This window comes from Balaenoptera musculus, chromosome X, assembly GCF_009873245.2.
Source record: "Balaenoptera musculus isolate JJ_BM4_2016_0621 chromosome X, mBalMus1.pri.v3, whole genome shotgun sequence".
Taxonomy (NCBI): Eukaryota; Metazoa; Chordata; class Mammalia; order Artiodactyla; family Balaenopteridae; genus Balaenoptera; species Balaenoptera musculus.
This window is the reverse complement of record NC_045806.1, coordinates 15,498,493-15,511,332: the sequence shown is the minus strand read 5'-3', so window position 1 is coordinate 15,511,332 and position 12,840 is coordinate 15,498,493. Positions and strand designations below refer to the sequence as shown.

The 12,840-nt window shown below is 42.9% G+C and overlaps 1 protein-coding gene across 15 annotated transcripts in view; it reads left to right on the top strand.

Annotated features, from left to right (window-relative positions):
* The window catches only part of ADGRG2 (adhesion G protein-coupled receptor G2), a 142,415-nt gene extending 131,751 nt beyond the window's left edge, over positions 1-10,664 (top strand). For 6 of the 15 annotated variants that reach the window (XM_036840816.1, XM_036840815.1, XM_036840813.1 and 3 more), the window contains 4 exons: positions 90-373; positions 3,989-4,090; positions 5,085-5,237; positions 8,918-10,664. In XM_036840816.1, coding sequence (XP_036696711.1) covers positions 90-373; positions 3,989-4,090; positions 5,085-5,237; positions 8,918-9,102 — 724 coding nt within the window. In that variant the 3' untranslated portion in view covers positions 9,103-10,664. The remainder of the gene's footprint in view (positions 1-89; positions 374-3,988; positions 4,091-5,084; positions 5,238-8,917) is intronic. The other 9 variants (XM_036840818.1, XM_036840812.1, XM_036840811.1 and 6 more) reach the window with 2 other exon arrangements.
* The last annotated feature ends 2,176 nt before the right edge of the window (positions 10,665-12,840 follow it).

The following is a 12,840-nucleotide window of genomic DNA, read 5'->3' as shown; positions in this document are numbered from 1 at the left end:
AACAATATAGATTCATTGTTATCATTTTGAACCATATTTCAGCAAAAAAACCATAATATGTTTTCCCTGGTTTTTCGCCCCAATTCCAGTTGCTGGATCAACAGCAATGCTGTATTCTATATTACGGTTGTGGGATATTTCTGTGTGATATTTTTGCTGAACGTCAGCATGTTCATTGTGGTCCTGGTTCAACTTTGTCGAATTAAAAAGAAGAAGCAACTGGGAGCCCAGCGAAAAACCAGTATTCAAGATCTCAGGAGCGTCGCTGGCCTTACGTTTTTACTAGGAATTACTTGGGGCTTTGCCTTCTTTGCCTGGGGACCAGTTAATGTCACCTTCATGTATCTCTTTGCCATCTTTAACACCTTACAAGGTAAGCTCTACAGCACTAAATACACACTGAATGACCCAGTCCAACTGAAAAATATTGCTACTAAAAGTTAGAGTATCTGCAAAGTGGCTTACTTAGTAGCTTAAGATATAATCATTGAAAAACAGATTTAACTTTGAGAAAGGGTGCTCTGAGAGCCTTGGAAGAAAGGCTAAATTCACTAAATTCAAGAAGTGCTCCTTTTTTCCTCCTTATCCATCACTACCTCCTGGGAGGGAATAAACATATCAAGGGGAACCTACCAGGAACTGTTTCTGGGAGAGTCAATCACTCTTCCTTCACCTGGTTCCTTACCTTTTTTTCCTTTAACTTTTTTATTGAAGTAGAACATGCATACAGAAAAGTGCACATACCCATAAATGTCCCCGTGAGGTCTCACCACTCTGACCTCCTAGGTCTGTGTTTGATTTGAAGACAATGATAAATGTGAAGTCAATGGTAGCAGCCTGGCCCAGTGCTTAATCCCGCACAGTTGCTCTGCCCTGACATGCAGCGGGAAGGGCAGGCTCTGTGTGTGACCCTTGACCTCGGAGCTTCCCCTTTGTTAATGAAGCCCAGCCGCAGTCATTTGGGAACCCTCTTCCATTGTATTCTTTTTTTTTTTTCCTTTGGTCTCATTGTATTCTTTAGGAAAGCAAATTTCTCATTCTTTTAGATCAGCATTATAAAAGAGTTGTCAGCTGTGATTAATTATTTTTCAATTTTTTTTTTTTTTTTTTGGTTGCGTTGGGTCTTCGTGGCTGCGTGCGGGCTTTCTCTAGTTGCGGCGAGCGGGGGCTACTGTTCGTTGCTGTGCCCGGGCTTCTCATTGCAGTGGCTTCTCTTGTTGCGGAGCACGGGCTCTAGAGTGCAGGCTCAGTAGTTGTGGCACGTGGGCTCAGTAGTTGTGTCTCGCGGGCTCTAGAGTGCAGGCTCAGTAGTTGTGGCGCACAGGCTTAGTTGCTCCACAGCATGTGGGATCTTCCCAGACCAGGGATCGAACCCATGTCCCCTGCATTGGCAGGCAGATTCTTAACCACTGTGCCACCAGGGAAGTCCCAGCTGTGATTAATTGTTCATGGACGCACTTTGGCATTAAAAGCAGAGCAGGCTAATAAGTTTACGTTACAATAACAATCATTCGTGTCCCTTGGTTTCCTTTTATTCCAAATCCTCTGTGGGGATGCCTTTTAATTGCATTCTCATCCACTCGTTTTCATCTTTTCCTGGTGGCTTTTAGCTCCCATAGCATTCTCCTGTAGTTCTTTCAGGCAATATAGTTCATTAACCTGAGATTGAATTCAAATGGCTAATTTGGCTACCGGTTCTTATTTTATTTCGAGGAAGCCAGTTAATGTGCTTGCTGGTTACATACAGTTGTTCATTTTTACCTACAATGTACAGTTCCTGAACTGGTATATCCAGGTGTTGGACTACTTAGAAAAGTTTTATTTGCCAACAATGGCATGCTAAAAGTAAGAGACACTTATTTTAAAGAGAAAACATATATGCCCAAATCACACTAATCGTAAACATGAAAGCAAGGTACCTACCCTCACATATTTACTGTGGAAACTGAACCTGCCTCTTTTTCATTTCCCTAGAATGACTTCTCATTAGAATATGAGTGGACAGAAAGAATGTATTGTTTCATTTATAAAAGGGAACTAAAGCCTAATTCACAGGGCTTTGGGGTTGATAAAAGGAGAGATGTGTACAGGTTCTGATTTGGGCCTTGGGTACCCCCGTTTTGATCTCTCCCCTAATGCAACCAAGTGTAGCTGCCCAGGGTGGCAGGTGGACAAAGGTGTGCAGTACTCGAGATATCAGTCTTTAGGCTGGGCACGTGTACCTTACTAGAAGCAAACCTGATATTTTAACATGAAGGTTTTAAAGTAGATAGATTGGGGGCTGGGGAGAAGGAGAACTCAATTCGCCCATTCATTCTGCTAATATTTGTTTGCGTTCAAACCCTTGGGGAGTGGTAGTGAGGGGACTGTGTGGGGAGCCCTGCACCTGCATGCAGTGGGGGGTGGAGGCAGAGCCTGAGGGCCTCTTCAGGTCTGTAGTGTTGCTCTCTTTGTGGCCAGGACACCACTGGAGAATTTCCTTGAGCCTGTCACAGGGAGGCTGGAAGGTAGACAAGGCTATGGCTGCAGTGCCCCAGGCTTCGGAGGAAGAGGGGAAGGCCCAGGGAAGGGATGTGGCTGTGGACTGGAGAGGAGGAGCGAGGGATGTGAGACAAAGGAGGAGACGGCATTTGACAGAACTTGGAAATCGATTACGCATATGGAGGGACGGGGAGGTAGGAGCTGTGGACTGAAATTAAAATAGCACAGGGACTTCCCTGGTGGCCCAGTGGTTAAGACTCAGCACTCCCGATGCAGGGGGCCTGGGTTCAATCCCTGGTCAGGGAACTAGATCCCACATGCCGCAACTAAGCCCTGGTACAGCCAAATAAATAAATATTTAAAAAAAAAAAAAAAGCACAATGTGAGAGCTGTGAGTTTCAGTTTTCTTTGGGGGACTATAGTCCGGGAGACAGCCGCTCAGAAAGCTCTGAAGAACTGCTCTGAAGAGGTGAGGTGGGAGGTCAGCACATGTGTGAGTTTGGAGAAGGGGTACGTACAGTCAAGCACACATCTCGGCAGAAGGTTACTGCTTGTCACAAGGCACAGATATCTTAGCTAACGCTTTTGGTGCTTTCCTAAGTGTGGGAAGATGCAAGAAACTGGGTTCATAAAATTTTCTCCTGAAAATACCTAACTATCCGAAGGCCTTTTCTACCAGTTTTCCCAGAGCACAGAGCACCTCATGCCTGATCTCCATCCTGAACTCCTTTCAGGGTGTGTTGAAGGTCAGCGACTGCAGCGGCTCATGACTCAATCCTTGTAGAGCTGGATGGCCAGCAACATGCTTTAGTTGGCAGAGCCTAGGTCTGAGCTGGCATCCTGGGTAGATGGCTCGTATTTCCAAAGATAGGGAAGGCCAATGACAGGAGGTGAGAGGTGAGACGATGAGTTTAATTTTGGACATATGAAGTGATATTCTTTTTATAAGTATTTTTTTAATCTTACAAAGAGAGTCCTCCCAGGGTGCCTTTCGATAGCAAACTTTCCCAGGACTTTGGGCTTTATTTTCAATCTGCAAAATTTCATTTTGCCTATGGCTGCCAAAGATTTTTTTTTTTTTTTTAAATACTGTATGCCTCTGTAGCTTTTTATTTTTTAATTATTTATTTATTTATTTATTTATTTTTGGCTGTGTTGGGTCTTCGTTTCTGTGCGAGGGCTTTCTCTAGTTGCGGCGAGCGGGGGCCACTCTTCATCGCGGTGCGCGGGCCTCTCACTATCGCGGCCTCTCTTGTTGCGGAGCACAGGCTCCAGACGCGCAGGCTCAGTAGTTGTGGCTCATGGGCCTAGTTGCTCCGCGGCATGTGGGCTCTTCCCAGACCAGGGCTCGAACCCGTGTCCCCTGCACTGGCAGGCAGATTCTCAACCACTGCGCCACCAGGGAAGCCCGCTTCCAAAGATTTTATCTTTTGTGCAGAGTAAGCTCATGACATTCAAGTCTTAGTTTGGAATTCATTGTGTTATGTTTTTTCCCCCCTCCCCATAGGATTTTTCATATTCATCTTTTACTGTGTAGCAAAAGAGAATGTCAGAAAGCAGTGGAGGCGGTATCTGTGTTGTGGAAAGTTACGACTGGCTGAAAATTCTGGTAAAGATTTACCTTACTTTTTCTCCTCTTAAAGCTTGAGGAAAAGATTGTATAAGTTAAGATCCAAAGCATTTAATGCCAAAGGAATATCGGATCCGGAAATCAATGAATGGAGCCTGCTCAACACAAAATATCCATTGTAAACATTAGGAAAAAAAACCTAGTGAATTAAAAACCAATTATTCACATCTGGGAACTTAGTGAGCAATAGAATTAGTGGCCTGGCTGCTTCTTGAACGAAGCAACAGTGAAATTTTTAGAATTCATTTCCTTTTGAGTGCATGCTTTCCATTTGTCCAAAGAAATTTTTAATATTTACCTTCCTAACTTTTTAAGTCTTGACTCAACCTTTTTTCCACAGGTCCTGGTTGTCAGTGACTTCATTTATTTGTTATTGGGCCAGACTTTATATATAAGCCTTAGCATACATTTGGTTATTTTGAAGTTGTTTTCAGCTATGCCCTGCTGGGTTATGGAGCAAATAGCTCATTTTTAAGAAAATAAGAAAAATGAAGTACTCTTTGAAAACCTAAATTCCTTTTGCATAAAAATTACCCATGAATACAGACTTTGCGGTATTGCAAAGATCTGGTTGCACAAGATTGGAAAATGGTAGTACCTAGAGTTCCATCATTTGCCTGGATTGAAGAGCCATTAGTCATCACGGCAGGTCGATTTGTGTTCTTGTGAAGACAGTCCTTGGCTCTGAAATATTACCTAATTCAGTGGATATTTATAGACACAATCAAATTAGCTTGGCCTTTAGTTCCCAGAGAACATAGGTTACTTTTAACCAGGCAGTCATTTAAAGGACGAATGTATACAGTCTTAAATGAAAATACATTTTATCACACCAACCTGTGAAATGTGGGATTCTCTGTAAGATCTGGAAGCGAGAGATCAGTTGCTTAGAACGAGTTAGGCTGTGACCTGTCTCCTGCATCTGAGTTTCAACATTCTGCCCTGTTTTTCTGTAATGCTTACCCTACTGTAGACTGGAGTAAAACTGCTACTAATGGTTTAAAGAAGCAGACTGTAAACCAAGGAGTCTCGAGCTCTTCAAATTCCTTACAGTCAAACAGTAATTCTACCCAGTCCACCACGCTGCTAGTGAATAATGATTGCTCAGGACTCACGAGCGGAAACGGTACGTATGTCTCAATATAGTATTTCTCAAGCTAGTGTTTGTTGTATTAAAGCACTTTTGTCCTTTAATGGCATTTTTGCTAAGCAAAGTGTATAATTACATGTATGACTAGTGGATCAAAATGTGGTTCCCTTATAAAAGAGAAAGTTTATTAATCCAAGTTCATTCGTTTTAGAGCAGTTTTTTTTTTAATATTTAGGGGTTGTTTTTTTTAAAGATTTAATTTTTCACGATGGGAATTGATGATGACCTAAAAGTTTTAATGTGGCAAATCCTGACTTAAGTATTGCCCAAAGACTTCAGTCCTATGCTATTTCTGTGCAAGCAGTACCTAAAATAGTCAGTAAGACTATATCAATTTTTTAGTATATCTATAATTATACACATCTTCAACACTTTTAAACCTTCCTATTTTTTGCTTGTCATGTTTGTTCATTCTTTTCCACAGTGTGGCTGCCTTGTGACAGTGCCCAAATCCCCATGAATATATCAAATACTGAAAGATGAATTGTGACCTGTATTGGTGACTATATATGTCTCCAGTATACGTACAGATCATTGCTGCTGTGCCTCCTTTACTCATTAATTCTGACATTTCTAGCTAGAACTTCCATTACGTTTTCTTTCTTTCATAAGACTGGGCAGTTCATTACTCATAAAAACTTATCTGTTTCTCTCTTCTTTGGCTTCTTAATATGTCTTTTGCATTTTTATAAAAACTTAAATTCTGCTGGTATGCTTTCTCCTTTCCTGGAGAATTTGCCTTTACTTATCATTTTAGAATATTAGTTATTTGCATGACAAATTCAGATAAATTTGTGAGAAGGTTCATATACTTACCAGATAATTTTCTAGCCTCCCAAAGATGGGAGGTCCTACTGGTTTGTATAGACTTTTAAGATACAAGAGGAGGGGCTTCCCTGGTGGCGCAGTGGTTAAGAATCCACCTGCCAATGCCGGGGACACGGGTTCGAGCCCTGGTCCGGGAGGATCCCACATGCCGCGGAGCAACTAAGCCTGTGCACCACAACTACTGAGCCTGTGCTCTAGAGCCCGCGAGCCACAACTACTGAGCCCGCGTGCCACAACTACTGAAGCCCGTGTGCCTAGAGCCCGTGCTCCACAACAAGAGAAGCCACCGCAATGAGAAGCCCGCACACCACAACAAAGTGTAGCCCCCGCTCGCTGCAATAGAGAAAGCCCACACGCAGCAACGAAGACCCAATGCAGCCAAAAATAAACTAATTAATTTAAAAAACTTTTTTTAAATAAATAAAATAAAATACAAGAGGAGGCCTCTAAATCAAGGTTTCTCAACCTCGGCACAGTTAACATTTGGGGCTAGATATCTCTCTGTTGTGGGGCCTGTTCTGTGCATTTGAGAGTGTCTAGCAGCACCCCTGGTCTCCACCCACCAGGTACCAGTAGCACCCAGCCGCTCACCCCCCACAGCTGTGACAACTAAAAATATCTTCCAGTATTGTGAAATGTTCCCTGGGGAATAAAACACCCCCACCCCCCGGTTGTTGAGAACCATTGCCATATCAGATGAGAAACAGTTGCCATGGGGCCTTAGCTCTTTATTGTAGATACCAGAGGGAGAGCTGGGCTCTTTGCCAAGTAGCTATAGCGGGAGTGACTCAGTGCAGGTAAACACAGTAGAGGCAGTGGCAGGCAATGCTGATTCCTAAGTTAGTGGGAGAAACCGAGTTCAAAGTAGAGAAATCAGAGCTGTGAGCTGAGTCATCAAGATCCCTAAGAGGGCTTCCCTGGTGGCGCAGTGGTTGGGAGTCTGCCTGCCAGTGCAGGGGACACGGGTTCGAGCCCTGGTCTGGGAAGATCCCGCGTGCCTCAGAGCGACTGGGCCCGTGAGCCACAATTGCCGAGCCTGCGCGTCTGGAGCCTGTGCTCCGTGACAAGAGAGGCCGCGATAATCAGAGGCCCGTGCGCCGCGATGAACAGTGGCCCCCACTTGCCGCAACTAGGGAAAGCCCTCGCACAGAAGCGAGGACCCAACACAGCCATAAATAAATAAATAAATAAAATTAAGAAAAAAAAGATCCCTAAGAATCACAACATATCAGTCAAGCCTACTGGTTTGGATAGAAGTGTTTGGGGCTCTTAAAACCAGATTTTTCCATATTCTAAAAGGAACTCAGAGATGAAGCCTCACTTGCCTAGCCTACCAATATGTTGCCATCCTTCGGAGAATCAGATTGAATGGAGGCAGCACATTTTGTACAACCGTTTGACGTGGCTGATTTCGCACAGCTATTTTCCATGGCTGACAGTGAGGGTGGGGTACATTTTAGGCCACCAAAATGGCCACGTGTTTAATACCACATAACCTGGACATCAGATAGACATCCCTGACTCCTCAGTCTGCACATCAGGATCTGGCATGGATGACAGAAAAAGAAGCTGGAAGTTTAACGGTTTGTTTATTATACCAGGACAAATTGTTCCTGCACAAGAATGTCCTCAAACCAAAATGCCTAAATCCGAACAGCAGCCTCAGACAGTCACTTGCCCGTCTCTGTGCGCAGAGATCCATCCATCACCACATCCATCACCTAGTGTGGGTGAATACTACATATTTCAGTTATGCCTTGGACGCCTGGCTGCTAGCAGCCATCTCACTCAGTACACAGGGCCCCAAGCTCACAGTTTGGAAGAGACATCACATGTTGACTCTTTCGCTTCTGAGCCATGTAACCTTAAGCAAAGCACTTACTTTCTGACACCTTTGTTCCATCGTCTGTGAAATGGGGATAATAATAGCACTCATCCCGTAGGGTAGTAAATGAGATAATTCTTATAAAGTTCTCAGCACTATCATTATTAGTATAATTATGGCACGAACTAACAGTTGGGCTTATTATTCAGCTTTCTACATTGTCTTCAAATGGTGTAACGGTCAAAAAGATGGTGCCAAGGAGCTAGAGGATCTCAGCAGCTGTGCACACCCCACCCCCGCCAACACACACACACACACACACACACACACACACACACACACACACACACACACACACACACACACACACACACACAAAATTCAGGGCCTGCCTGTGGTTGGGGAGGCCCACCTGCTCCCTGGCCTGGACTCTGAGGTTGGACCCTGTTGTTTCCTCCTGGGAATCAGTCTTATCCTGATTTAGTCAGAGGGGCTGGTTTAGTGTATGAGAGATGATTTTTTTTCTTGCCAGGACTGTTGTCACTCTGGGTTTCTCTGGTACAAAGTTTTACTTTATAGGAATCTTAGGGAACCGAGAACCTTGTGAGGGATCTCTGTTAACCTTTGGGAGAGACCAGAATATTACCTTAAGTTATATTACACATACGCTACTACTTGAAGGCAATATATGTTCAACCAGAGTTAGGAAATGGGCCTTTTAAAATCAAAAACATTGCTTTGCTTCATATTTTGACCGTTTCATTTAAAAAAAGCTGCCATAGAGAGCTGGTTTCTGAATCATTCTCCAATTTGTTTTGCCTACTTTGAGTGGTCTTAGGAAAGGAATGAAAAGTAAATAAAATATGACAATATATCAGACCTATTTTTTTAAAAAAAAGACATGCTCTACATGTGCATACTTAAGAATAAAGTGACGTTTGTTTATTTTGAAAATGCTTTCTGTGGATACTTCATGATGCTGATTTTGTTTTTCCTCATACAGCGAATGCTTCTACAGAGAAGAATGGTTTTTCTTTCAGTCTTCAGAATGGAGATGTGTGCCTCCATGATTTCACTGGAAAACAGCACATGTTTAATGAGAAAGAAGATTCCTGCAATGGTAAAAACCGTATCGCTCTAAGAAGGACTTCAAAGCGGGGAAGCTTACACTTTATTGAGCAAATGTGATTCCTTTTCCTAAAATCAAAGCATGTTGCTTGACAGTGTGAAAATGTCCAATCTTACTTTTTACACAATGTGAGTTGTATGAAAATCAACTAATTTTATACTCAGCAACTTCTGGAGGAGCATAAGCTAATTGAGGGCAATGGTTGCTATTGGAACAGGAAACCAAGACATTATACCATGGTTCTTAGACATTTGTGATTTGGTTTTTTATCCTTCATTTTAAAAGAAGACTGGTTTTAAACAACACACTAAGAATAAGACTTGTTTTTAAAAAATCAAAGTAGTTCATTTCCAGCCCCAGTTAAAGATGCTAAGTTATCTTTGATAACATTATATAAAGCCACTGTTGACTTCAGCCTGTTGGTGAGTTTCGTTGTGCATGCCTTTGTTGTAAATAAGCTAAATTCTAGTGACCCACATGTCAAAAATCTTACTTCTACATTTTTGGTATTTATTTTCTACTGTGTAAATTTCTTTCTTTGTAGAATCACGGTTGTGTTGTTGTGTCTAATGTGATAATTCAGAAAATCCTTGCTGATTCAGTGAACTCTAAAGCTCCTTTTGGAGCTTATATGGGATGTGAAATACAGGAACTTCACTGAAATCAAGAAATAATGACGCCAGCCAGACTGGAAAAATGTAAGCAGATAGTGCCACAGTTAGCTCATACAGTGCCTTGGAGTGAGTTAGAAAAAGGTGCCGCCACTGGGCAGACACAGCCCCATGGGCTCATGATTTGGCAAACAGAATGAGGGCCATATTTTAGCCCCACTCACCCTCTTGGGTGCACCGTTGTTCAGGGTACCACCTGTACAACCGTACATAGCATCCAATACCGACACACATCTCCTGACCTCTTCCCTAATCATCAGATTATGGAAGCTGCACCAAGATGTTTAGCTTAATACCTTGGTCACAGAGAGGGAAGGAACTGTAATCTAGACCATATGGTAGAAAAATCGTGAATGTGGAAGAGATACACACACTGCCACTTCTCAAATCCCCAGAGCCTTTCAGAAAAGGGGAGTAGAGTAGGATTACTTTTTAAAAGAGATGTACATTTAAAAAAATCGTATTGCTGTTCTTTAAAAAGCAACTGCATGGTACTTTGTTGATTGCTATGACTGGTACACTCTGGCCCAGCCAGAGCTATAATTATTTTTTTAAAAGAATTGTCTTGATGAGTGTATAGTGACAAGGGGGAGCAGCTATTGGGAACAGTGAACTATCCTGCAATGCTATTGTTTCCATATGTATCAAACCCTGATTGCTCCTAGTCATAGCGAGTCTATCTTGCTTCCTACCTACAACTGCTTGAGCAGTGCCTCAAGTATGTCCTTATTAGGAACATTTCAAAAACCTTTAGTTAGGTCTTTCACTAAGGTTCCCTTGCATATATTTTAAGTGAATGTTGTATCCCAGACTAACCACAGTAATAATGTAATACACTTCTGTGAGTGCTGATTTGTCTTTGCAATATTTCTTCTCCGATTTATTTAATTGTCTTGTATTTATACATTAAAATTGACAAAAATGTTAAAATTGCCAAAATAAATTCGCAGTTAAGTCCTTTAAGTTTGAGAACTTTCACAAAAGGAAAACATTTGTGATCTCTTTCCCTGGTGGTGGAGCTTGGAAGCGGTAGGACCACCCTGATGAAGGCAACTCGACAGTAGCATCCTTTGGCAGACAGCAGGCACGCTGTGACCGTGAAGTCAGAGCAAGCATTGTCCTGCCTCCCGAGATTGCTTTCTGAGGTCTCTTTTTCATTTTCCTCTTGCTCTTTCAAGATTATCTCTTTAACGCACGTTGCCATTGGCTCACACAAGCCCCAGATTTGGATCCCCTCCAAGTGTCTGCTTCCTCAGCATCAAACAGTAGGATTTGAAGAAGGTGAGGATCGGAATTGGGGTTTCTGGGGAGCTGATTAGCATATAGGAGCCACAAATGGGGAAAGCTGGCCTCAACTCTACAAGAGGTCTCTGAGCAATCTCTCCTTCCACGATGCTCAGTTGCCTCAAAGATGTTGAGTACTAATTTGATGAGAGAGGTGGTGAGATACTCTAGATTTGGGGGTGAGATATCAGAAACCAAATCTCCCAAAGCAGATTATGTAAACAAAGTGTACACAAAAGGATACACAATGTCTGACAACCTTTAGGTCCTGCCTCCCACCCCTTATTTTTCCTACTGTGTTTTGTGTCTGGCTACAGTCCTTAAGCCAAATTCTCGTCTGTATTTTTACTTCAGACAGATAAGGGGCAGGACAGAGAGAATGTTCCTGAGAAGCATCCTCCTTTGGCTTTCAAATTGGTCCCACAATCTGAGACCCTACTGAAGGAGACAAAGGTGGTGGCAATATGAGGAGGCAAGGGGTATCACAACAGTGGCCAGTATTTGAAGGAGTATTTTCACAGAACATTCGAGAATTTGTTTTGTTTTGTTTTGTTTTTTCCCCAAAACACTGCATTCATTAATCCCACAAAGTAACTCTGTTAACTTCAATGAACAGCATCATGATTGTTCTCAGTAAAAAGGGTGAAATGTCTTCATTGGAGATACTGGATTGTGTCTAACGAGGTCACCTAGGAGGTAGGTTAGTTTGTTGAAGGTCATTTCCACAAAGAGCTAATTTCCTGAACAAGCAATTTATCAAATGGACTAGCGCGTTGTCACTTTGTCTCCATAAGAGCATTTTAAGGACTATTGAGTTTGTCTCTGCTTCAGCTCCTAGCTACTGCGGTTGGAGTCTGAAGGACGGACAGGAGAAAGACAAGACTGAGTGGACATAAGAACATCATCTCGAACGGGAAGAATTCTTAGCAGTATATCCTTTTTTCTTTTCGCCTCAGTCTCTAGGTACAGCATCAAAAAGCTGGGGTGGACAAAAATTGAATACATTCTTCCAGAATGTGTTCTTTTAAATATATTTATAGGACTTCCCTGGTGGCGCAGTGGTTGAGAATCCACCTGCCAATGCAGGGGACATGGGTTCGAGCCCTGGTCCGGGAAGATCCCACATGCCACGGAGCAACTAAGCCCATGCGCCACAGCTACCGAGCCTACACTCCAGAGCCCGCGAGCCACAACTACTGAAGCCCAAGCGCCTAGAGCCCGTGCTCTGCAACAAGAGAAGCCACCACAATGAGAAGCCCGCGCACCGCAATGAAGAGTAGCCCCCACTCACCACAACTAGAGAAAGCCTGCGCGCAGTGACGAAGACCCAATGCAGTCCAAAATAAATAAATAAAAAAAAATAAAATAAAGTATTTATAGATATATACCTCGCTGTGAAGAAACCTTATGCTCCCTGGTGTTTCTCTCTTTACCTCTCAGTCTCAAACTAGCTGCAGGAAGCTGGAGCAGAGATACATTCAGCATTCTTTAAAATATTGTGATAAAAACCAAAATGATCTCCAGTCAACTAAAATTAAATTGTCAGAGAAATAATTTGGCAAATTGGCTATTTTCAGCAAATTGATTCAGAACGGACCCTCTCTTCTGTGTCAAAGATGGAGTGCTTTTCTTTAGAGTCAAAGACCTGAACCCTCCAAGAGAAACATTTGTTGGTTTCCACCTTGGATGCTGACATGTGGCTCCCTGGGAACTTCCTTGGCAGAAGCCCCCCATGGCAGGACAAGGGGCAGACCCTCTGGTTGGGGTCAGAGAAGTTATACATGGTGCTACCTCAGGGTTTGGTTTCAGGCTTTCATCTTTATAAAGATCATGAATCAGCTT